Source organism: Micropterus dolomieu, linkage group LG22 (assembly GCF_021292245.1).
Source record: "Micropterus dolomieu isolate WLL.071019.BEF.003 ecotype Adirondacks linkage group LG22, ASM2129224v1, whole genome shotgun sequence".
NCBI classification, from domain to species: domain Eukaryota; kingdom Metazoa; phylum Chordata; class Actinopteri; order Centrarchiformes; family Centrarchidae; genus Micropterus; species Micropterus dolomieu.
This window is the reverse complement of record NC_060171.1, coordinates 24593355-24621045: the sequence shown is the minus strand read 5'-3', so window position 1 is coordinate 24621045 and position 27691 is coordinate 24593355. Positions and strand designations below refer to the sequence as shown.

The following is a 27691-nucleotide window of genomic DNA, read 5'->3' as shown; positions in this document are numbered from 1 at the left end:
ATGTCTCTTCGTTCTGTCCAGTTAAATATGGTGTGCCTCAGGGGTCAGTCTTAGGACCCATTTTGTTTTCCTTGTAGCTGCTTCCCCTTGGACATATTATCCATAAACATGGCATTTCTTTCCATATTTATGCTGATGACACACAAATTTACTTGCCCATCAGATCCACAGACCCTGGAATGCTGAGTTCACTTAACAACTGCCTTTGTGAAGTTAAAAAATGGATGTCAAATAATTTCCTCCAACTGAACTCAGACAAAACAGAAATCCTGGTCATTGGATCCCATCAGATGGGAAATACTGCCATCTGCTGATTCCCTAGTAAATCACATTAAGCCTGTGGCAAAGAACCTTGGTGTTTGGTTTGATAGTAATTTAAATTTCGAGCAGCACACCACAAAGCTTGTTCAATCATGTTTTTATCAACTTAGAAATATAGCAAAAATTCGATCTATGTTAACTTTTAAGGACACCGAGACCATTTTACACGCCTTCATCTCATCACGCCTGGATTATTGCAACAGCCTTTTCACCTGTTTAACCCAAAAATCTATTGATCGACTCCAGACTGTCCAGAACTCAGCTGCCAGGCTTTTAACCAGAACAAAGTTTTTGTTTTTGAAAAATGCTCTACAAATGAAGATTATTATTATTATTATTATTAAAGCCCAGTTAGCCCACCTCCAAAAGATGTTTCCACAGATGAAGGTAGGGTGGATGTGCTGTCTTATGGGGTCCAATTCCAAAATATCTTATGCAGTCTGTAGTAGCCTAGGCACTTTGTTTATTGCATGCTATTATGATGAATGTGTATTCCCTTTTTTTAATATATATAATTTGTTAATAAAAAGAATATTTTATGTTGAAAGTTTAGCACAGGATGATCCCTTTTGCCTGGGGCCCCCAAAGTTCCTTAAAACGGACCTGTTCATGGTGCCTGCCATGGCTGAGTGCTGAGGCAGGAAAACAGAGTTTTTCAGCCCATAACGCAGAACAACTGGCAAAACGAGGCTTAGATGAGGTGAAGGCAGGTCATTGTCCAAGCAGAGGCAAAAAGGAGTAAAAAAGCAAAGACATTAATCCACAACAGAAGGAATATCCAAATATCCAGCAGGGTCGATACACATTGACACCAGAGACTCTCATCATATGATGACGACACGACAGAGACTGGACAGTGCAGACAGGAACTAAGCTAGACACAGACAACAGATGCAGACAACTTCAACCTAAAACAGGAAGCCGGAAAAGACGCTGAGACATGGACCAAACAACAGACCAAAACCAAGAACATACAACAACAATGACAAGACAAAACCCAACACATACATCACCAAAATAAACCAAGAACAGAGCACACGGCCAAAACAGTCAGACATGCAGACCAAATCCAAACAAGCACGAGACAAACACCCAACACACACCATTCCAAAATAACAGATTTACAGATCACAGACTGAAATACACATCAAAACACTGAACCGACAAAGCAAAAAAAATTAACTAACAGCCAGACTAGGCCAGGACCATGACAGTGCCCAGAGCATGTATGCTAATTAGGGCTGCAGCTAACGATGATTTTAGTACTCGAAGCTTCTATAGATTATTTAATCGTTTTAGAAGTACTTTTGCTTGGCCTTGGCCTTCAACTCAACAATCAATCATGATTTCAGTTAAATGCTAAAGTTGCTGTTAACGTTACCTTGTCGCTGGTCCTCTCCGGTGCTTTCTGATCAGGTGCCGTTGTGCTGTTGCGATAGGCGATGTAAGTTTTGTTTTACAGTGGACAGACTGTAACATTACAGAGTTGTTGTTTTATTTTAGCTTGAAATAATCCCATACTTTGGACACTTTCTTCTTTGTCCCTCGCTATTTTCTCTCTCTTCCTCCACTTTGCAAACAGCGGCATCATAATCACGTTGTGTTCACACAGCGTAAGCACAAAGTACAACAGTAATAAATGTTCATGCGAAATTGTGTGCTATATAGTTATAATGATTAAACGAAGTGTCGATGCAAAGAATTTGCGTCAAAGCTTTTTAGTAATCGAATTAATTGATTTTATCAATGAACAGCCCGTTCTCATCTCAGGGTGTCATATAGCGACGATTTGAGAAAGAGTGACAAAGCGTAGGTACTTGACGCTAAAGGTACCCTTTTAACTAGTGCCACCATCAGGTTGACATTTGCCTTATGACTAAATATTTGCTCACTAATGACATCAGCAACAGGCTACACTAAAATGGTGAACATGGTATAAACATTAGAGCTACTTGCTAAACATCAACATGTTAGCATTTCCTATGTGATTGTGTTAGCATGCTAATGTTAGCATTTAGCTGAAAGCACCACACTGTGCTTAAGTACAATCTCACAGAGCCGCTAATATGACTGTAGCACGGATGTATTATTAGAACTGGATACTGGACCCAAAGATGGTCCCTGGCACATTTTGATGACATCACAGATTTTTAAATCACTATTCTTGGCATTTTTTGCAGGTCGAAGTGTCCTGTCAACAGTTTTACAGAAGTCTCTTTTTGGTGGCCAATGGAGAAAATGCTTTTTGGGATGCAGGAAAATTTAATCAAGATCAACAGCTAGCTTAACGTTAGTCCTCGTGACTGCATGCAGCAGCACTTCAAAAGTCCTGTCCTCACAGTGTAGCTACAGTGTTTGTAGCCCACACCCTCCAACTTTAAACTAAACCACAAGATTCCTGAATTTAGTGCTGATCAGTCATACACAAAGTACTGTCAAACTTATGCTGTGGACATGTTGCTACGGTGTTGCTACGGTGTTGCTAACAACGACATCTTGGTTTTTTCAACTTGTTGTATAAAAAACAACTAGAATGCAGTCAACTGGGGTGTGACATCATTACCAGCGCCAACTTCTGAGGTAAATGGAACGCAGAATTACCTGTGGCTAACTATAGCAAGTCAGCTAAGAAGACACTGAAAGTACATTTACAGCACTGGTTAAAATCAAGGGCAGCAGGACTTGGATAGATACTCTTTCACCTCCCATCCAAGTGGTTTCTTCATTTCTGAAGAACCGTTGAATTTAACCCACCTTGGATAACTATGACCTGGATGACTGAGAATCTTCACAGACAAAAGACAGTTTTCCTCTCATGGTACAGAGGCTACCTGTCTCTCCAGCCCCTGAACCAAGCCCACATGTATCAGACAGAAGTCTCTTCACTGAATGCAGAGAACCAAACTGATCTTTAACCTTCTATCAAAATCTCAATAAGACAGCAAACACTTCACATGACTTGTTACTGAAAAAAATAATCACTTTGACTACGGTAACGTGTTACTAAGTAAAGCGTTACTGCTGAACACTGCGCGTGACCCAGTGAAACACGTTTAGTGTCAACTCTGAGATTGTGTATCATAAGGTATTTAACTTACCATTTTTTCTCTGGACCTTTCTCTAAATCCTGTTATATCCATGTACCCATTGAACAGGGGAAGGGGTCTACACCACCACTTATCCCCCACTTAAATTGCTGTCCTTTCATCCATTCCCAGGAAACTCAACAAACGTAACCTTGGCCTCAGGTGAGGATGCCAACAATGGTCAATTCAGTCTTGGCCACGGGTAGTCCTAATGAGCGTAACGTCTGTAGTTACAACAACCAGGAACATTAACGAACCAGCAGTATCGACGATCCTGGCAAACAACCCCACTGAGGTTAAACAGCTGAGTTTCCCTACCAGTCAGTCAGAACTGAACAAGTCCCTTGGATGAGGGACAAAACGTCTTCCAGTATCTTCAACCAAGTCCAGTTGCCCTTGACTTTAACCTTCGTTGGATATATCTATGTAATATCTGGTCATATTCTGGAAAGATCCACTTGCACATAATTGCGTCATTAGAATGATGTCCTATGAAGACTTAAAGCATGTAGTAAAGTATGTAAGGTTTAGCAGAGAGTATGTGCCAAATAATTCTCCTACAGGAAAGTAAGAGGAGTACTTTTATTGCAGAACTCTGATTATATTACTGCAATGAAATATTTATCTTCTGGATTTAAGGTACACGGCTTTGGCTGCCATAACAAAATATACAGTGAGATGTATTTTTCCCAAAAAAAGTAAAACGCAGAAGTTACAGTTGCTGATTCCATCTGTCTTTTCACAGTGTGGTTGTTATTCTCTCAGTCTCTCCTGCACTTTAAGAATGAAAATATAGTAAAGCAGGAACCAGCATATGTTAGTGATAAAAAAATGTCATGAACGGAATAGACATATACCTTCTCCTGTGGTAATCTGTACCATATGCTGCTAGTTCAACTGGGGGTTGAGCAAACTCACTCAGTTGGAGTGAAGCATTGAGAACACGTCCAACACTTAGTTGTTTAAGCACAGAGTTTGAGAAAAGCTGTTTGGCACTGGATATGGGGACCTAATGTAAAACTGTTGATTGATACTCAAGCAAAGTCTTGTTGTCTGGGACATTTTTCATTGACTTTCTCTCACATCACCCACACACTGCCCCGCCCACTTCGCAGTAGAAACTACAGTTACAGATTGTAGTTTGATCTGGACTCATGGTTCAGACACATGTGTCTGTTTACACCGTGAGCTCGGCCGAGGCTCCCCAGCTGGGCCGTCAGGATTGACAGAACTATTAGAGCTCTGCCAGACATGTAGGACGGGACAAGGTTACCTCAACTTGGCATTTACTCTCTCCATCAAGGCGGCGGCAGAATGTGGACTCAAGACAAAGAAAATGGGAAAAGACCAGCAGAAATGAGACAGAAGGACAGACAGAGAGCGAGTGAGGAGAGACAAATAGAAGACATCCATTTATTCACATCAGGATTAGCCTTACTTTAAAACATCTGGCCAAATTTTTCAGGTCATCAGCTCTGCCAAAGACGATTGCACACTGGAAAATAGTATGCATACAGTATATATGCAATGACACACACATAGTCCAAAGGTCAGTGCTCTGAGCTCTCATGGGAGGTAATGCGATACCGGTCCATTGGACAACAGCAGTAGTGCATCAGCAGATTCATCGCCTCCTAGAATGCTACTAAGCCCCAGTCTGTGCATTTCATTATGTCGTTTCATTGTTCACAAGCAACTTCGAAAACAACCAATTCTAACCTGAAACACGGCACATCTTTCTGTGACTAAATATACTGTACATTTTGGCATTTGTTGTCCCAAAAATAAGTCTTTGAAGAATCAATATTTCAAAACAAGAGAGAAAAGGGAGAAATCTATTGTCAAGGCTTTAGCTGCCATTATGGACACTGAGGTGGGGCCCTCTGTATTTCATACTAGTAATTTGGGTATTTACATAAATGAGTATTTGATAGCCTGATTCCAGGATTTCTAGACCCAATATTTTTCAATTGAACTGTTAACAATAATGACACTTTTCACAATATTTCTGGACATTAATGAGTAATGGCAAATATTTTTACCACTATTGTAATCTTACTAAATGCTAAATGTGACTTAATTTTCCTACAGAAAACCCTACTGATATTGAGCATTTCTAAAGCTCCATCCAATGTATATGCTAATTTCTTTACCTACAGACACCTCCTCAGACCAGAATGCACTGCAGCCACAAGACGAGTTCTGAGGAGGAGGTGAGACTCTGAGTTTTTCTCAACTAGGAAAACTTGCTCTCTTGGTGTTACTGTCACTATGACCTTTACTTCTGATGCTTCCAAATCAATAAAACAAGGCATACCCTGAGAACTGCAGAAAGGCATTTTGTGAAATGTGGGAAAACAACTAATGATCTACAAGTACTGTAGATGACTGAGATAAAGTGGGTATATTCAGATTGATGTTACAATGTTTAGCAGGGTTTTTAAAAACTTATCTCAGATTCAAAGGGTCCACACTTTATTCTGACTCCAAACCACCAAGCAGCTTGTAAAAGCTTCAGTAATGAAAACAGATGACAGCAGCTACAAACCAGTGTATCCATACATCCAAGGATAATTATGTCCTCCACTGAAAGTATGTTTATTCCGTCAGAAGCAGCGTGTTTATTTCTGTCACATGAACTATATATGCTCTGTGTTTATACAGCTGATGACACGGTATTCGTCATGTGCAGAGGTAACACACATAAAGTGGTTTATGGAAGACTGAAATAATAGATGTTCAGCTCGCCACAATTGCTTCAGAAATCCCAGACATGTTCGTGCCCCCACACGGCTAGCCATGGATTAGCGAAAACTGCAAGAAAGTTGACCACAGGGTATATGGGAGAAAATGTTCTTAAAACATGACTAATCTTCTGTAAAAGATTTAGTATAACCAAGAATAAATATGATTAATGACATTAAAGGAATAGGTCCACATCTTGGTAAGTATACTATATATACTAATAATATACCAAGACTTTATTTATTACATGCCGAGATCAATACCACCCTCATGTCTGTCTGTTAAATATAAGGCCACTGTGAGCTTAGCTTAGCTTAGCACAAAGACTGGAAATGGGAAATCTGCTAGCCTGGCTCTGTCCGAAGGTAGTAAAATCCACCTACCAATATCTCTGAAGCTCACAAATTGCCCTTTGGAGTAACTCATTTATTTCCTGGAGTTTGCCAGGTAAGAATCCAGAAAGAGGCCCACCCAAAAAATAGTTATTTTTAGTTTTTAGTAAACAAACGAGATATAACATGTGAATTAGTGAGCTTTATAAGTGCTGGCTTTGGACAGAGTAAAGCTGCCTGTTTCCCCATTTCCAGTCTTTATGCTAAGCTAAACTAACCCTCTCTTGGCTGTAGCTTCATATTTAACCACCTCACTCACTGCGAAAAAGCAGTATTTCCCAAAATGTCAAACCATTCCTTTAACAGAATCCACTTAATATAATTTTCAGTTCTAACAATCAGTTGTTTCGCAGTGTGGGAGCTACTGAAGCTAAAGCGAGTTGGACAAAGAGTAGGAAACGTGGGAGCTTTCTGATGAGCGTCGCCATCTATCCCAAAGAACTCATCTAAGCTGTTCTCAAATAGGTCTCAACTGGTGCTCTGGGCAGATAAGAGCTCCTCTTCACACTGATTCACTGGCTCTATGTGGTGCTGGATTGCTGACTGATTTGGGGAAATGATGTCCTGATATGACAAACACACCCAGAGTAGGCTAACTGTTACTGTAGCTGGTTTTCTCACAAGTAATGAACAGCCAGATCCTCTAACATTTGTGTTGCTGTGATTCAACAACAACAAGTGAGGTATAGGTGACCTAGGCGTCACTAGATTAGCATAGTGCTGCCTGTGACTGCAATGGTATGAGGCAGCACCATGTATTTGCTTCTGGTAAGAATCCAGAGGTATCTTGACGTGTCCTGACATGCAGCTTTTGCTATCAGACATATCACTTTTCAAATGGTGACAAGACAATTTCTTTGAATTTTGCTCAGCTCACATCACAAGTCAAAAAAAGCTTGTTTACTAGTATCTTCTTCATAATTTCTGGCCAGACTGGCTGTTATTTCAACAGGATCATTTCCCTCTATATAACAATAGGAATTGAGAGCTGCAGAAAAACAGTGCAATCCATACTGATGTTTCACCTAACTAATCCACGTGCTGGTACTTGTTTGCCCAGAGTCTTCTTCCTGCTTTAGTATGAAGTAAGCAGTGCTTGTCTTGGTCTCATCTGTCACCCACAGCTTCTCTTATGGATTTTCCTGTTTTGATCCTTGCCATCTGTGCCTCTTTCTCTCCCTCTGCTTTTCTTCCAAAGTCGACATCATGAACGATTCATTCTTAGCCACAGCTTCACTGGATTTGGCTCCATAGTGCAGAGTAATTGTTAAACTATTCTGGTCTAGCATTGGTATATTCCTAATTGTCTACCTAACTAAGAGCTAATATTGAACACTAGTAAAGGTACAGGTGAATTTGCTACGTGCGCAACTTTACAGTCATCCCAGGAGATTTAGTCCAGAGGGAAACAAATCTTTCCCAAGAACAGAAATACAGCAGCTAAATCTCCCTCCATAATGTCACCCACAGATAAAAATACTGACAGTAAATATGAAGCTAAACACTATGCAGATTGATTTTAAAGCAATAAGTGCACACTTTCTGGGTTGACAGTGTCAGGGCTATGATGAAATAAATCTCATTTTGGTGTAAAATGTCAAATGTGAAAATTAGAAAAATGATAACACATTGTCCTCTGGTTTTTAGCCTTGAAGAAATATTCATAAATATTGATTAAAGTGGCCCAGACTGCAATATTCTATTCTTCATCAAGTTAAAAACAGGATGTGTGCATTAAATAGCCACTGAAAAGATCCTGTCCAGTAGGATACTAAATCATATAGTGGCTAACTGATACTGAGCTTAATGCCAGTTGACCAGCTGCATGTATCAACACACACAGCAATGAGTGACATTATGCAACTGAAACTTTTTATACTTTTTATACAATACAATGAGGTGAATGAGAAAGGAGGATGGTTACAGAAGAAAAAAAAGGCACCCGATCTATCGTAGATGCCGCCAGCTGGGTACAGAATTAACTGTATTTTCACCTGTTTCCCCTTAATCAACTGATGTAAACTTGGCTGGAGCTCATCCTCACCGTCTTAGACCCCATGTCACATCAGCATTCCTCACCCCCCTCCCAAATTTGCAATTAAAATCAGATCTGCTCCTGGGTCATGTGTTCCCCTCTTTGTGTATGTTGCTGCTTTACATGCTCAAGGGTACGCGGCTTTGTAAGGGTTTCCCCAGCACAGATATGTTATATCTCACTCCCAGACATAATGGGGGCTGGTCTCCACCGGTACAGAGTGGTACCACTGCAGACCGCAGTCATTCCTGTCTGCCTGCCTTCCCCACAACATCTGTGCACCAGGCACCGACCTCGCACTGCAACGCTAACTATTGGATAAGAAACAAAAGACCTGTGAATGGAATGGGACCTACACTCCCTCGACCCCGTGAAGCACTACAAAACCTGCACAAAGCTACCCAGCAGAAGAACAGTAAAGTATCAGTGCTCAATTTGTTCTGTACTTCACAAATGATGTCTGTGTCTGACCAATTTTACAAAATGCGGTCTCACTTTGGAATTTCAAATGCAAAGGATCATCCAGATCATAACAAAAAGACAATTGCACCTCGGTTACTCACTCCACACTGTACTGGTCCAGTGGTTTCCAGGGGATGTGGTGCAGTACTATAATTTACCATTTTTGTGTACCTCCAGTTTCCCAAAATTTGCCTGTTGAGTTGTTGATCTTCCACATTTCCCAGAGCGCTGATGGTGAAAGCGGTTTTCTATGGTTTTCTATGCAAGAAAAACTAAAGAGTGAGGAGAGAACAATGCCATAGACCAGCATGCCCAGCTGTTCAAATTACATCAAATTACCCTGCAACAGTGTTGAATTTCACATAGATTGCCGTCCAATTGTTGAATGTCGTGGCAAAATGGTATGTCTATAAAGAAACCACTGTTTCTTAATTCTGCAGGACTGACATTAAAAACACAAATTTTCTTTCATCATGTCTTTAGATAAAGGACAGGTGCAACCATATTGACATAAAAATATAAAATTATATTAAAAATATCAAGCAACTAAAAGAACATTATACAATATACAGTAAGAGTGCAGTCCATTTAATGTTAGATAAATGCAAACCATATGATTAATAAAAATACCTTTTTGTCAGGTTAGAAACTAATTTTTTACTTTTTAATTTAATTTTATTTATGTGGCTGCGGCTGTAGCAGTGGATTCAGCTGTAAACACAACATTGACTTACTATCATTTTTAAATGTTGTTATGGCGAAGATGTTAGCAAACACAGAACGACATTAGCATTTATTTGGAGTCATGCTACTGGCAACCTGATGAATGTTAAGTACAATATTCACTTTCCTTTAAGCTCTATTTTCGCCTGCACCACCTCCAGAAGGAAATATTTGACTAGCAGCAGCTATGCTCCAACTACTGTACAAGCTAGTCACTAACTTTTTCTGTCTGCTGTTTGGTGGGAATGATGCGCACAGTGGGTTTATCAGAGCTTTATGGCTAAATACAGATTTCCGTGGCTTGAAATGTTGTTGATGAGAGCAGTGAAAGTGAACCAAAACATGCCTGTTTGGCCACCTGTCTGTCTGAAATAGAAGGAAAAAAACATCATGAAACACAATCGGCCTGGAAGTGCAAGGTACATTACCTCCACTTGTTTAAAATGTCTTTAGGGTGAAATTTCCTTTTAAATCTTTCAACCAAACCAGCTCTGCCCTGACTTGAAAGTCATCTCACACCTAAAGTGTGATTAGAAACTTGTCCTCAGGGTAGTTCATATGCCTGAGCGCTGGATATCATGTTCCACTAGACATACATCTTTAAGAAATCAAAGAATCATTATGTTCCTGGTCTAGTGGGAGACATAAGAAATATCCCAACATATAGAGGAGCTTTCTGTTCAGATAGGATACCACAGCCGAAGAAGGGAAACCCAACACCCACCTACAAATAACACTGAGTCAGACATGGTGAGAGGAGCCTTTGACATCTTGATGTATGTGTATGTCGGTGAGTGAGTGAGTGTGTGTGTGTTGGGCTTGTGTGTGGGAGGCCTGCCATATGCTAGATGTGCCAATGCAGAACTGTAAGGTGCAGTAGGTGAGAACAGACATTATAGCATAGGGTAATTATGGATCCTGTGTTGAAGCCTGACACATCAATTCATGAAACGACCAAGAACATGCTTTCTCCCCTTGTTGTAAAAATGTATGTACTACAAAGAAATAAATGTATTGCAATATCTAACATACAGTATATACAGTACTTATACCTGCAACTACAGATCAGTGTATACGTAAGACTGTTTTTCTTTTATTGATCATTGCTGAAGGTTTAAAGAATTAGTTTAACATTTGGTAAAATACACTTATTCACATTCTTGCCCAGAGCCCATTAGCTTAGCTTAGCATTAGCAAACTGTATTCTTCCCCCCAACCTTTTGCCGTAGAGAAAAAGTCCCCCAAATGATTTAGCTTATTACAAACGTACCTAGTACAAACAGTTAAAAAAAAAAAAAAAAACACAGACACAAATGACATAACTATCTTACTGCCTTTGTGAATGCACAATAAAAGGAAATCCACTTTGGTAGAAGAGATGCAATAAAAATATTCATAAAGGCCTCCTGACAAAGCTAGGTCACAAGCGTTAGCATAATATAGAAAAATCACCTCAATTACTCCCACTTGGCAGAGAGAAACTGAGAGAATGGATGGAGCGATGCGGAGGTTCAATTTGGCAGGCAGTGGCTCTGTTAAGGTCAACCCACCCTCAGATTGACTGGTTGTTTGGTTTCACAGGGAAGACAACAAATGACTGTGGCTGTGCCACGTCCTTATCTGTCACTGCAGATAGAGGGTATCTGGAGGTTTAGAGGTCCTGCAGGGTCACAATAAGAAATGTGGTGGAGGACAAAATCTTCCACAATATGAAACTTCCCAAATTCACTTAACCAGTCATCCTCTGGTGCCCCAACAGACGCACTACCTTTGCTGTCTGTAAACCCATCCGTATTAAACCTGCAATAATTTACTTTTTCTCACTGACATATTTTCACCTTTTAAGTTGATATGGCAAGCTTCAGAGAGCACATGCACATGTGTATATCCAAACAGTGAACCACAGTAATACAGTTATCCGCGGGAAAACCGAAATCAATGAGTAAAATGACACTATAAAGCTTTCTTTGCATTAAACATAGTCTCTTGTTACAGATGCATTGTTATTAAAATCTAGATAGTAGCCCCCATCAAGTGAATTTTATGCCAGTAATTACTTTATAATAAACAACACCATGCACTATGACACTTTTTTAGCCTTAGGCATTACACCAATATTCCACATGCTCCAGACATTTTTCTTGCATCTCATCCTATTCACTGGCCTAATGCACCACTGAACATGCACCATACCATCTACAGCTGGAGCATTTGCAGTGTTTGGAGTGCGCAGAGTGATTGAATATTGAAATTCAATACTGTACAGTCTGTGCTCATACAGTAAACTCTAATGTTACATTAGTAACAGTCTCTTTGAACTGTGACCAGTCTTGGCATTTTTGCACTGTGTCAAGATTTACAGAAATATAATGATACTATATGTTGTCATCACAAAAAATTAACATTTATGTGTGTACCATTGTAAACAAATACACATGGAAAAGATAACCAAACTGACACGCATGTTTACCAAAGATATTTCCCTGTACCTTTAAAACAAAGAGTTACAGTGAAATAAAGTGCTTTTCTCCTGATGCCAGGCTTCTGTTGGTGATTCATCAATACAGTCACAGAGACTCTCTAAGTTTCTCTCTCTGTGTGTGATGTCTGTCTCTCTTTCTCTCCCTCACTCTATAACTCAGTTTTATTCACATCACTCTGTATAATGCATGATAGCACATAGGTCCCCCAAGGCCTTTCATTACATAAACTTGTTGCAAGAGGAGCCTCAGCAGCACTTTTACAACATCCATCAAAACAGGGGCAAGCATGCGTTAGAGTGGTTGGTGATGTATTGCTGCTTAAGCTTCAGTGAAGTCTGAATACAATTACACTTATTTTGAAAGCACACACCAAAAAAGTGTTTCTTAACACTTGGAAAGCCGGAAACTACCGGAGAGGTATCAGGATCAGTAAATGTACACAGGAATGAAAGACCTCCCTCTTTGGGTGAAAAGAATAAAATCCACCTCTGCAGGGCATCATTGTATGAAAACCAACAGGGAGAGCCCCTTTCACTGAAAGCTCTCAAAGCCTGGGGATATCAAGCCCTGCTTCATCATTTCGTACATTAACAAATCAACCACATACAGTATAGCATACAGTATGAGACGGAGCAGGCAAGCTGGCCTCAAGAGGACCCACTCTCCCATTCTGATCTCAGTCACTCATCACCTCCCTGCAGCTTCTGCAGCTCTCTTGCACTCTGAGAATAGGAAGCACTGTTTCAGCTGCAGAAAAAAAACGCTCTTTCAGTTAAAGTTCACAGTTCCTCAAATCAAATAGAGATATTGAGAGATTGTAACCTTTTCATATCAGACATCTCATCTGGCAGCAAGTGAATCTGGGAGAGGTCTTTATATAAATCCTAATACATGTAATAGGCTACTTCATGGTGCAGGTTCATGGATCAGTGCCACCTCCCTTATTACATTAATATGTGATCTGTTGGAGTAGATCCAATGAAGAAGGCTTTACTTTGATATGCTGATGTAAATATCTACTGTGGTTTGCAAGGGGAACTCTACAAGTGACAAATTACGCATATGATGTGTGGTAAGGATATGAAGTGGAAGAAAACCCTGTGGCATAGACTTAGAGTATCATTAACTCACCGCTTGCATTCTTCCCACATATCAGGTGTTGCCAAGGCAGCAAAGACCCCCATATCTCTGCATCACTGTTGACGGCCTGCTCCAGGATCTCCACGGTGAACTTGGGGATCCCGTTATCCCGCTCCAGCAGCGCACTGCGCAGCACCCGCGCGTACACATCGCGGAAGAGGCTCTCCATGCACGCAGCTAAGTAGATCGCGGCGTGCTCGTGGATCCTCACCGCAACCCTGCTGTCGACCATCCACCTGAAGAACTTCCCCACGTTGAAGATGAGTCCGCAGCGCACCGACTTACCGCGGCTAAACTTGTCCTCCTCCGTGCTCATGTTGTACAGGGACAAGGCACTGAGGGCCGCGCTTATGCAGTTCGTCGAGACGGTCCACGACAGGACGATCTTTATGGCACTTTGGATCTCATGTTTGGTGCATTTGGCGTAGCGCAAACTCAGGCGTTGCGCCTCCTTAGCGACCCTGACCAGGGCCCGGCTTATCAGCACCGAGAGCCTAAGCAGGACGTCCTGCGGGGGGGTCGGTAGGCTCATCTCCTCGTCTCTGCTCAGTGCGCTCACCACTTCCCCGAGGCTCCACGGCACATCCTCAAGCTCGGGTAGTTTAGCGCACTGCCCGGTGCTCTCCAGGATCTCGGCGTCTTCGACCAGGACCGTATTAACAGTGTCCAGACTGTTGTGTCGACTGTGCATCGAGTCGGTTAAATGCCAATGATTCCCCCCATGTGCCTCTGAGCAGCACAACGACGCACTGGAAGATCTGAAGGAGTCGGCGGCTCCACCATAACCCGAGTCTAGCGTCAAATCCTCCAGGGTCCTCGCTACTGACTTGCTACTCCTTGCCATAATTGCACTTCATACTGTAAAAGAGGGCTTGGTAAAGTGGGGGAAAATATTCAAAACGGTGGAGTTAGGGTGGGCACGAGCTCTGCTGACAAATAGTAACCTATTCTGCTTTTTTATGAAAAGTCCGTCGTATAAAGTTAAAGAGTAGTATCTCACTACAGTGCATCAACAGTCACACAGTACTGTTCCAGCGCAGTGCCTGACAGATGGAGGCGGGGCGGCGGAGAACCGAGAAAAGCTATCAGCCAATCGACTCTCGGGATGAAGCCGCAAAGAGTTTTATTGGATCGCTTCAGAGGATCAATAACAAGTCATTGATGTAGCCCATGATGGCTTATTAATAAAAAGACGATGTCAATATTGAGCAAATTGCTTGTTTCATTGTCTACAGGCCTTTGGAAAAACTTAATTTCTCAAAACATTGGAATAGCACAAATGCAGGAATCCTGTCAAATGTTAGCCTACATGTAAAAGTAAAATGTAGAAGACAGAAATTGCAGTAAATAATAAATCACACAATATAGAAGTTGCTGATATTATATAACCCTGTTTAGAGGACATGTCCTCCAGAGGATCAGGCTATTCAGATATTTTCTGAGGACCCATGTCTGATCGTAACATGACTCAAGACCATTAATAATAGATTGCATGCATAATGTATCCTTCTCTGCTCCTCTGGAGGAGAACTCATTGAAAAGATCTGAATTACTTTCAAGGTCATTAGCTGGGATCATTCACAGGATCTAACCTAGTCATTAGTTTTTTTCCTCTAAACCGAGCTCTGTGGAATCTGCATGAACACCAATCCACCTTGAATGGAAACATGTGGAAGTACAATTGAAAGTACAGCAGTGGGAATTTGGTTTAAGTTAAATGAAAACATAATAATAATAATAATAATACAGGAAATAATCTAAACTCGTGGTAAAAAAAAAAAAAAAGACAAATGACTCCATGAACTAGAGAATGCTCACTGATCAGTGGGACAGTGGCTGTTTTACAGAGATGCAATGAGACTGTAGCTTCTGCATTTGGCGGCAGGTTGAATGTCTCTCTAGAGCCACAGTGAACCCTGGTGTTGTGCAGTCAAACTTCACTTTATTTGTGAGGACAAAAGGCTTCAATTGCACAACACATTTGGCAAAAAAAATGACATGCACTGGAATTTTTTGTTTGTGTTAATGGAAAATTGATAAAAAAAACTACTAAAGTTTATTCTCCACTGGGCACAGACCTTTTTCACGGAAGATAGGCTACTTAAACATGTCATGGTAGGAAACACTGGCTGATAGCTGAATTCCAATTAGCTGCTTCAGCTTCAGAGTCCTGGTATTGTGCATGCTGGCTCATGGTCACACTGTCATGACTTACTGCACACTTGAACATATAAAAGCCATTGTTAATGGTATTATTAACACCTGTGTATTTCCTAAGTCAACATGTCTGCTGTAAAAAAGACTAGTCTGTTAATACATTACATGCTGTAGAAATCCATTACAAACACATGTATGAAGACATTCTGTTCAGAAGGTCATATAAGAAAAGGACAAAAAAACAGAGTGCAGTGTGCGAAAGAAAAACATGTTTCTCCCAAACAAACTTATAGCGACCTTAAATGTTTTAAAAGGTTCTCTCTCTGCTCTGAATGTGAAAATTGTAAACAGAACACTATCCTCATACATTACTGCAAGACATACAGAAAGGTAGTAGGATGAGAGAAGTGAGAAACGCACTGGACAATAAGGTGAGAGGGAAACAGATACTGTATTTTAGTAGCATGTGGAGTATCAGTATCAATGTGAAACCTTGGGCAATGAGGCTGATGGTCAAAGCTGATTTGGATAGGGCAGATGGGGCAGGTCTACCTCCAAGTAGCTTAACCATGTTCTTCACCCGGTATTGTGAATGTGTAAGATAGTCACAGATTATGAAGCTGGATCTTATCCTATCATTTAAATAGAGAAATCAACAGTGAGAAAGAGAGAGACCTGGTTTCATAACAGTGATGCCCTCATTCTTCAGTTTCAGGGTGAGAAACAGAGAGATTTACTGATTTTAATTTTAATGTTAATTTATCACACTCATTGCTCTATGACAGCTCTATCTTTTGAGAAGAAAAGCTACGATGTTGGGCACCAAAGAAGTTTGGAGAATCATTTCTTGTAAGATTAAAGTAGCTAAATTTGGTAATAAAACTCACCTCGAAGGTTTTTATTAGTCCTAGAAGATAATTTAATATCACAGCAGCGGCCAGGAGCAGTATGTAAGAGGTTACACAACTCAGATTAAGGTAAATAAAAAAAGATAATTTTGTGGCAAAAGCCCTTTTCTAGTTAAAACCTCTCTGGAGCCTAAACACAAACCAAGTGACCTGTTTTTAAGCCATGCTATTGGCATGGCTATAAGGATGACAATGTTTGTCTGACAGTCTGCTGGTCAGTCTACCAGTTTGGTTGAGACTGAGATATCAGCAACTATTAGATGGACTGACATAATATTTGGTACAGATAGTTAATAAAAAGATAATTGGTGCCCAGAGTACTTATCTGTCACTTTTTCTCTTGTGCCACCAGCAGTTCCAAGTTTTCATCCTGTGAAAAATCTCAACATGGATTTAATTGATTTGAACAAACTTTTGCACAGATATTACTGTTTCCCCTTAGGATGAATTGTAATAGACCAGCACCACCACCAGGCTTTCAGGCAACTTTCAATTTGTCCAAAATGCTATGGTGTTAGCATGAAGGTAGTGGATATAACTCACTGCTAAAGATCAGCATGTTAACATTGTCATTGTGAGCATGTTGAAATTAACATTTAGCCAAATGAGCTGCTGTGTAGGCCTACAGTCGCACAGAGCGACTAGCATGACTGTAGATATTCTTGTTGCATATTACATTAAATATATATATAGGCCTATATACTGTATGTGTATGTGAACACATGTTGAACAGTATAGCGGTACTCTTTTTGTGTGTCAAAAAGTGGCCAAAGCTGTGACTGATTTAACCAAAGCAAATAAAACCTTTGAAAAATGGGATGAAGGGGATTCCAGGGCATTTCAAAAACAATTCCTGGTTAAGGCCGCCATCTAGTGTCCGTTTGCAAAGCTGTCAGTTGGTTGTTTGTTGTGAAACTAGTGTAACCAAGTCTTTGACATAAGCAATCAGAATAAATAGAAATTAGGCTACTATAATTCTTCAGCTATTAGGATAGTGAGAACTATGGATACAATTTTAAATCAAGAAAGGTTGATCAGTGAGCAGGTGAAGTTAGCAAATGCAAACTGCAACTAGTCCTTGGCTAATAACTTTTCACCAAAGACAATCAGCACAAACCCAAAAGCTGATTCACTGAGTAAATCACTTTGACTGTGTGATGCTGGAGGGTATGCCAGGGTATGAAACAGCATGCTGTAGGTTTACAGGTATATGCACTATAATTTAGGCTGCTAGGAAGTGAGGGTTGTGTCAGTCGGCAAATACTAGGCCACTAAGGCAGTTTCTGAAGCAGCTGAAAAAGTCCGACAGGAAGCTGCAGAAATCATTTCATAACTAGTTATTACGGAATAGCTAAAATACAGACTTTAGTGCCTTACATTAAGCTTTGCTGTTTTCTTTTAGACCTTGGTGTCTGAATCACTGAACAGGCTGCTCAAGCCAAGCTGATCTTTTCAAGACGACGACAACAGAAATAGAAATCGTCAGGTGTACAATGTTCTGCACAAGTTAAAAGCCTGTAAAGATTATAGTAGATATGCTGTAGAGCTCCACAGGTCTGGGTCTGTGGCAGTAATATCTTTTGACATCCTGCTCCAGGGTGATACAGCACATTCCCTCTTACTTCAGCACAATTCTCTTACATCTTACAGTGGCATTTTGGTGTGACGTAAAACAGCAGAAATAAATCTTTTGCAATACCCCTTTTAGAAAAAATTGGTATTTTGATTGTGTAATTAAAATCAAACATTAGGCTAATTGTGGAGTAAAATGTGAAGAAAGTTGGTTAAGAATGCTTTACAGCCATTTATCTTACACTTCATGTGCAATAACCTATGCAAGAATTACAACAAACAAAGAAACTATACATACATACATATACATCACATATTGCTATGCTGTATGCTTACAATGTTATTTAAAGGGAAAGTCCAACCTACATTAGAAGTCACATCAAGTATAGCTCAGCTTTGTTTTTCACATACAAATGTCTCTCTATGCTGAATAGACATATTTAAATCATAAAACACCAACCCTGGGATAAATGTAAATGCTCCGTATTTGTATAGTGCCTTTCTAGTCTTTTTGACTTGACAAAGCGCTTTTACACTACATCTGCATTCACCATTCACACACATTCATTTACTGAAACAGCCACCAGGGGCAATTCGGGATTCAGTATCTTGCCCAAATTTGAAGACTTGAGACTTGCTTGACTAAAAACAGACAAAAGACGTAACTTGACTTTGACTTGGTGTTCATGATTTCAGACTTGACTTAGACTTGAGACAATGACTTGAAAATGACTTGATTTTTAAATAGATACTTGCATTCGCTCATTCCTAATAATCCTGCAACCATGTGTGCTTCACGTAACCATAGCAGTCCGGATCCCCGTAACCAGCGGCGTAGAAAAAGACATGTAGTACAACACAGACATTCAAGGATTATGTTGTCGATGACGGTAGGAAGAAATGAACAACGGTGTGCAAGTTTTGCAGCTCAAAACTCAGTGACACGACCACCACAACATCCAACTTCATCCATCTCTACAGAAGCCATAAAGAAAGGAAGCACAATAAAATGTCCTAAACTAAGGAAAATGTTGACAACATACAGACTGAGTGAACACAGCATGCCCATAGAAAAGGGTCGCCACAGACAGAGCTGGCTACCACAAGAGGAGAGACTCTGCTACCAGTGTGACACAGGATAGGTAGAGAGAGAGCTGCACTTTCTAACCTCATGCCCTAAATATACACTAAGACAAAAATACTTTGCAAACATTTCCCAAGTATACCCCAAATTCAAATTCATATCAGACACACAGAAACTCCCCTATTTACTGGGAGAAATGTCCCAATGTGAAATAATTGCTGCAAAATATGTCTCCTCATGCCATGAAGTCAGGACAACCAGTGGAAACTCAGACTGATATATAATTGTACAAATTTTCAGATTATTATTATTTTGATTGCTTGATATTTTAGCAATTATCTATTTATTTATTTATTTATTTTTTTAAAACACACACACACACACGCTTTAATTACTTTACGCTTTAATTACTTGTTTAATGAAATGTATGTGGTTGACTGTTCTTTTGTAGTTTCTATGATGCTTTGGCAATATTGTTATTATACATTCATGCCATTTGTCACGATTCGGAGGTGGTGAGCGCAGAGGAGGTGAGAGCCCAAACGCAAGACACCAAGGGAGAGGTACAGTTCAGGGGTTTATTCAAACTTACTGAAACACAGGGTGTACACAGAAAGGTGCAGACAGAGTCCAAAATAAAGTCAAATCCATACAGCACTAGAACTAGGTCCAAAACAGGCACGTAATCCAGAATAAGACACTCCTCCAAACACACGACTGAGTGTAACACACTACACATGACAATACAATAACCGGACACAGACTGAAGGAACAAACAAGTATATATGCACACATGGGTTAACGAGCTGGGAGGGAGCAACACAGGTGACTGGGATCAGGTTAACGAGGGAGGCAGAGAGACAGGCAGGCCAGCAGAGAGACAGTTAACCCAGAACACCCAAGTACACAGACCAAAAGTAAACACTATGACATGAACTGAGACACAACTAGGACACAGGGCTGAGATGCAGAGCTAAACAGAACCAGTAGATGAACAAGGGAATACACAAGACTAAACAGAGAACACAAGACCAGGGACCAAAACCACAAACAGAAAACATGGACCAACTGCTAAGGTTTAACTAAACAGGACAGAAACAGGGATTATAACACAAGGCGTTAACAGGGACCGAACTAATGACACAGAGTGGCTAAGTACGACAAGGAAACAGGGCAACACTGACAACTCAACCACAGACTAAGATAACTGAACAGATAAACACAGAGAGATAATAATCAAAGGAATAACAAATCAAGCAGAGCATACAATGACATTAACAGACTGGACACAGGACAACAGACCTAAACCCTTTAACAACATACTAAATAACAGATACTGAACTGATCAAATATAACAAAAACTCACAGAGGGCAAAACTGTCCGACAGGCAGAATGTGACACCATTAAATCTAATTTAAATGTGAATTTGAATGGTATGTTACGTTTGTGACTGCGGCTTTTTAGCTAACTTAACTTCAATATACAATCACCACAGAGGGTACAATCAGCACCACTGTCAGACCAACCAGTACAATCAAAATTGACACGACTCACATTTGAAGCCTCATACTAGTAATTTAATCCACCGATCGATTAAAGTCCAACAAAAACGGTCTTGTTACATTGTCAAAGGTCCAGACGATCCAATCCAGTAAAAATATTTAGTCCAAAACACATTATTCCATCAATAAATCCCCTGCGACTGCTGCTGCATCATTTCATATTTGCCGGCAAACGTGGCTAATATGTCATTATGCCGTAACAACTCCGATGTAAACAAATTTGATATTTTGTATTTAAATTGGCCGCTGAACTCTGACCTTTCGACTGACAGCTAATTCGACCCAATAGGAGTTCACATGTCCCTTTTTTAGCCTACAGCAACCAACGAGAGCCCACGCTGTACGGAAGGGCCAGCCCCTATTATTTTGTAGCTAAGCCCCGCCCCCCTTAGTTACTGTTGCTAAGTCCGACAAACTGCCTGCGTAGCCGCTGCACTCCCCGGAGAAATATTGTCAAATGTACTTGAAAAAGCGAACTCAGAAAGAAACAGACAGTTTTGCAGTTGCATTATACATTTGAAGTTTGTATTCAGGCTGTCAAAGGGACGTGAAATAAATTTGAGATCCAAGCTAAAACCTACTGATCACACAGTGCAAGTGAATCACCGCCTCCCCCGACGATTGAGACAAAAGATATAAGATATAGATAAGAGATAAGATATAACAACGATATTAAGGATTAATACTGTTCCTGTAAAGCTGGGTAGGTATCTCTATTCTTTATTACAATCATTAAAAAGAAGAATAGTAGGGCTTTATTACGTTAAATTTAGTAGGAAGTTAGCTAGCATGTGCTAACTAACATTACATTATGAACGATCCACAGCCTGGATTTATTTTAGGTTTTGGAAAGAGATAAATCGTACTTCTCCTTTCAACCTCTCTGGGTAGCTGCTGTAACTATTACAAGTGCCCCGGGAACAGCGTTTGACCACATCTTAGAAAAATACAGCCAAAAAAAGCTAGAAAACGAATCTTTTTGCTTTACAGTCAATGGAGCGCAGCCATGAAAGTGTCGGACCTCAGTTAGAGCGAGTCCTATACTGCGCTGTGATTGGCCAGCTGTGTATTCGGGGCGTGGCTTAGCGAAGGGTCAATTGTGCCGATGACTGGCACTTCATATAGCCAATAAAATTCTGAAAATAACTATATCCAGCTTTAGGTAAGAAGTTCATGATCTACCAGCAAAAAAACACATCGGCGTCAATCTACAGCGTGATGCAGCAGCTGCTGCTTGCCGCCAAGGGGCAGTGTTGTTTTTGAAAAAAGAAATATGCTGGAACCTGTGTAAAACATTCATTTTTCATGGTATTGGTATAAAATTTAAAATTGGACTAGGTAAGGCTTTATGCTGTGGACCCACAGTGTAGCTGTCTGCATGGAAACGATAAATATATTACTTCTTTAGTGTGTTTAAACTTATAATAATCATTTCAAGTTAGACACTTGAATAGGCATTTAAAAGAAGTTTTACAGGAATGGTAATAGTTTACTGACACATGTTTCTCTATTTTTGATACCCCATTACAATAATCATTGAAGCCAATATTAGACTAAATAATAGAAACACCTTTGTGTGTAGTTCAATTTAGTTAGAACAGAAACACTCACTGCATCTTCCAAAATGATCATACAGTTGAATTGCCACCTCTCTTAAACAAACTGAGTTCCTAAGAATTTTATATGACTTGATTAGTGACTTGCTTGACTTTCATCACAGTGACTTGGGACTTGCTTGAGACTTGAAGGTTAAGACTTGCTTGTGACTTGGACATGCACTGTAAGAAAAGATACACCATATCTACTCAATAAAAATGAGGCAACAGATTACAAGCAATATTATTAATTAAATATCACAATGTTTGGTATTGAGTAAATATTAATTAAATTAGACCCTTAATAGTTATCCATTTAATATGAGTAGATTCAAATAGAAAACAGCACAGAATTAATTATAACCTCCATCCATCCATCCATCATCAACCGCTTATCCTGCATACAGGGTCGCAGGGGACTGGAGCCTATCCCAGCTGACACTGGGCGAAAAGGCGGGGCACACCCTGGACAGGTCGCCAGTCCATCGCAGGGCCACACATACAAACAACGACTCACACTCACATTCACACCTAAGGACAATTTTTTTTAGAGACACCAATTAACCTAGGCTGCATGTCTTTGGATGGTGGGAGGAAGCCGGAGCACCCGGAGAGAACCCACACGGAAACATTAAACCCAATGTACTTATTTACGCAATTTCATAAAAACATACACTCAAAAAAATAACTCATTGGATGAACTCAATTAAGTTGTATAAATATATGTAGCCTCACCTTAAACTCAGTACATTCATTCAGCAGAATGTAAATGAGGTATTCAAATTAATTTGTATGAAATACATTCAACAGAATGTAATTGTGTTAGACTAACTAATTTTTATCAAATACAACCAAACTGAAATAATTATATTAACTAAATGAAACTGATTTACATTTGTTCAAATCAAATTTATTTAATAAATTGGAAAGGAAATTATCAATTAAATATAATATAAATTATTTTCATTTGATCCCCCATCAACATACGCATGAGATAAACGTCGTTAATGTTTATTTAAACTTAAATTTGTATTTGTTAAAAATACATTTAGATTTGAACATCTTTTACTTGGAGCCCTCCGCGGCTGTGGCTCAGGAGGTAGAGCAGGTTGGCTGTTAATTTGGAAGGTCAGCGGTTCAATCCCCGGCTCTCCCTGGTTGCATGTCAAAGTGTCATTGGGTAAGATTGTTTGAGCACTTAGGCTCAGTGTATGAATGACTAGTGAATGCAGATATATATAAACCGCTTTGAGTGGTTGAAAAGACTAGAAAGGCGCTATACAAATGCAGATCATTTACTAAAAAATGTTTCTCTTGTTGGATGTTTGAGCTGTACTGTGCTGAAAGATGTAGAATAGAATTCACTTTATTGATCTCCACAGGGGAAATTCACATATTATATATTAAGGATCTATCAACACGCAAAGGATGTAGGAACCATGATAGCGGAAATGCTAACCCGCATCCTTCAAAATAATCGTTTGCCTTCGATTCATATGAATTCTTCCAAAATGTATTATACATATTATGGTGCAACAAAATCGCACTACTACATTAATATATAGCCTTTCCAACAGAAATCAACTTTGTGTTGCTGCTGAGTCTCTTTTTCTGTGATAGCTCATTTTATATTGTAATATACCACTACATGCGATCTTCTTCCTAGCCCAATGAAATAAAAAGAAGTTTTCTTACCTTAGTCAACCAGTTAATTTTTGCAAGGTTCAAATGTCTTGTGGATGGTAGCCTGCATTTAAAAAAAGGCGCACTTTGACAGGAAGTGTTTTTCAATTAAAATTTTCCTGATTACATTAATTTGAATTCACTCAATATTCTCTCTATTTGGGATTAGACAAATATAATGCTTATGTTTTATTTAACTACAATGGGTGGATTTTATTCCAAACATTTTTATCCATCCATCCATCGTCAGCCGCTTATCCTACGTACAGGTTCGCGGGGGGACTGGAGCAAAACCCAGCTGACATTGGGCGAAAAGCCGGGGTACACCCTGGACGGGTCGCCAGTCCATCAGAGGGCCCAAACATTTTTATTTGAAATCCATCCATCCATCGTCAACCGCTTATCCTGCATACAGGGTCGCGGGGGGGCTGGGGCCTATCCCAGCTGACATCGGGCGCAAGGCGGGGTACACCCTGGACGGGTCGCCAGTCCATCAGAGGGCCCAAACATTTTTATTTGAAATTTAATTAAATATTTGCCTCAAAAGCAAAAACACAATCATATTGAATATATTTTACCTAATACATTAATTCAAATCTATATGACCACATAATCATTTCTTACAGTGAGTGACTTACTCCCACCTCTGCCAATACCTATCTTGATTTTTACTGGTGTATGCAAGGTGACAATTCACAGCTGTAAGGTCAGTATTCAAACTCCTGTAAATAATCTCTGACAATGAAGTCAGATACTAATATATATGGACAAACTTTACATAAATGTCTCTGTTACTATAATCAGTTTAAGGTGCTGATGCAGGCAGCCCTATGAATACTATAGGACAATAGCACAATATAATTTATATTTTAGGACGGGTTTCCTCTTTAACTGTAATTTCATGCTTGGTTATAGGCTGTGATAGTATATTTACCCTTTTATGTAATTACACATCACGTGGCTCAGACAGATTATCCCTGCTGTGGACGCGTTGGACTAGCAGTGTGAGCGGTGCGGTCCCTATGCTAAATCGAGCGCACCTGAATGGAGGCAGTCCTCGCCACATGGCATGTGCTCATCCGGGTACTTGTGGGTGTACACATAACGCTTTCATAACACTCTTTTAAGGGTTGTTGTTTTTTTGTTTTTTTTACTTCTGCTCTCCCAAAGTGAAACCTTATACAACACGTTAAGAGAGTATGACCGAATATCGCCGTTTGAATAATTTTAAGCAACCATAGGCAACGTTGAAGCACGCGTAAGAAAGCACATTATGTAAACGTGACCGTGGAGAGGTTGTATAACGGTTTACTCTGGCCAATCAGAGCGATCTAATCCTTCCTGCGTATTCCTGTGGGCGGTGATGTGTATACGGAGAGGACGTCTTGACTGGTCGAGTTTACTAGGCATTACAGTTTATACGCAAAGTTTAACGTGTTGGTGAGGTCTAGAGTGCGTTTTCTTGGTGCAGACTAACGTTACATGAGGATACAACCCGGAAATATTTGCGCGGTTGTACTTTATGTGAGCCTTAGCTGAGTAGTTTGCGTTAACTTTAACAGATACATGGGCTTCAGCCACGCCTCGTGTGATAGCTCACGATAACAAAACAATTTAAACGTTGCTGCTGGCTGAAAACGGACTTCTTCGGGACTTATCCCCCTCAAAGGTGCTCACTTCATCGTTGCTACCTATCGAGACGTGAGTTTGGCCGGGTTTCTTGCGTCTGTTGTGGTTACCTGCTGTCCACACATGCAGCCACCGCTGGTCGGTAGATTCAACCCTGTAGATAAATTCATGGAGCAAGGTTAAGATTAGACAAATCTTTAACGCTACGGTACGAGACCACGTCCTTGTACGTCGGATGGGACTGGACACTTAATTACTTTGCTATCAAATCAACACAAGAGGGCGTTTTTTGTTTTTGTTGATTTTGGGAACCCCCTCTCGTCTTTCGACCCCCATCAGGGATACATAAAGAAGGCAGGTGTCATGGGGGTCAACACCATTCACTGGTTCAGGAAGGGACTGAGGTTCCACGACAACCCTTCTCTAAGGGACTCTATCCGGGGAGCCGACACCCTGCGCTGCATTTACATCCTGGACCCGTGGTTCGCAGGGTCCTCCAATGTGGGCATCAACAGGTGGAGGTAAGGATGTGAATGGAGGGTTTAACTGCTTATGTATCATCACTGGACCTCAACCCCAAATCTAGTGAACCCTAATTAGGCTCTGCTACTACTAATTATCCACCCAGTGATTCTCCACTAACTTAACCACTTCCAAATGTGCCATATTTTAGCATTTTTTGGTTAAATCCTCAACTGTCTTTTTGAACATTTGTTTCAGTTAACTTGCTGTCAAATTAGAATTTAAAGCATACAACTGATTTGAAAGATGTTTGTGATTGTTAATGTTAAAGGAACTGACCTACATCTAATAACACTTGATCTAAATAGGCACCTTTATCAGACAACATACTCTGTGGTTGCTTCTAAACTCCTTTCCCTGTCACCCATAAAGCACCATTGCTAACACTAAATGCTGCTCTATAGTGGATAGTAAATTACTTTGGATCTAGTCTGTATTTGAGGCAAAGTGTATACACAGGATGTAATTATGTGAAAGTTGCCATCGTCACTCAGGGGGGCTGAGTTGCAAACATACAACAAAAACATGCAAAAGCGTGCTGACTAACAGAAGCTCCACTTTTGTGCTTTAGATGCAGAAGGATTTCAGCAAGTTTTCACAGACTGCAAAATGATAAAGAAAAGAAGTGCAAAGTGATAATTTCATACGGGTTGCCAAATGTTAACTAACCTGGCATATAGTTTACTGAATGAAATACAGTATTTTCACAAACCTGTCCATAGGCAACCAGAATTAAGTCATTTGTAGTCTGCGTGATTTTGATTAGGCTGACAAATCCTGCTTTAAAATAGGACTATTCTAATGTGCCTTCAGACTTTTGTTAAGGGTCAGTGCCTATGTGTCAATTTGGTCACTGTTCAATATCAGCAGACCTTTGACTGTCCAGTGTGTCATAAGAATCACTGTCGATTTAAATGGCCTTTAATTTTCAAGATATTTGTTAGCTTTCTGTTCCGTGTCAAAGCTCTTTGCATGTATAGCAGACACAACAGGCTTGTTTTCTGCTCAGCTGTGGTGTGGAACATGTATCAGAAGAAAAAACAGCAAATTCATATGTTGCATGTTATCTGCAATTGTAGTGTAATCATTAGTGATAACGACCCAGACCAATAGTTGTATGTAATCGCAAAAAAAACCCATTATCTGTATTCTTTTTTGTTTTGTTTTGACTTACTTGGTAACTTAAAAATACAGGATGTAAAACTGTTGACTGGGAGCATCTGTTTTCTTTATAGTCTTTCCAGCATTTACTCTGTGTTGATTGAAAACCAATTTTACAAATAGTCTGACATTTTCCCTGAGCATGTCCTCTGCTAATGTTCAAATGGTACATCATATCTTGATCAGGCTGACAAATCCTGCTTTAAAATAGGTGTCTACACATATTGTACCATTGTACAGTTCTTTATCGTCTTTGAATTCAGCGGGCTGTAGTAAACTCTGTGCTCAGGCTTGAATGGAGAGCGGAGAAACTGGGTCAGTGTGTTGTTATAGCCATTATATCATCATCATCCCCTCTCACAGCACAGTTTGACAGTTTATTCAACGTTCAGATGGGGAGAATACACAGAGCTTAATGATCAATATTCAT

General features: G+C 40.1%; 2 protein-coding genes across 6 annotated transcripts in view; one reads left to right on the top strand and one right to left on the bottom strand.

Annotated features, from left to right (window-relative positions):
* Nucleotides 1–14415, bottom strand: part of btbd11b (BTB (POZ) domain containing 11b) — a 76471-nt gene extending 62056 nt beyond the window's left edge. For all 3 annotated transcript variants that reach the window (XM_046038424.1, XM_046038425.1, XM_046038426.1), the window contains exon 1: nt 13379–14415. In XM_046038424.1, the coding sequence (XP_045894380.1) occupies nt 13379–14231 (853 nt within the window). In that variant the 5' untranslated portion in view covers nt 14232–14415. The remainder of the gene's footprint in view (nt 1–13378) is intronic.
* Nucleotides 14416–25089: 10674 nt separating this feature from the next.
* The window catches only part of cry1b (cryptochrome circadian regulator 1b), a 12595-nt gene continuing 9993 nt past the window's right edge, over nt 25090–27691 (top strand). Inside the window, exons 1-2 of one of the 3 annotated variants that reach the window (XM_046037035.1) lie at nt 25090–25650; nt 25918–26099. In XM_046037035.1, coding sequence (XP_045892991.1) covers nt 25942–26099 — 158 coding nt within the window. In that variant the 5' untranslated portion in view covers nt 25090–25650; nt 25918–25941. Of the gene's footprint in view, nt 26100–27691 lie in introns of all 3 variants that reach the window. The other 2 variants (XM_046037034.1, XM_046037036.1) reach the window with 2 other exon arrangements.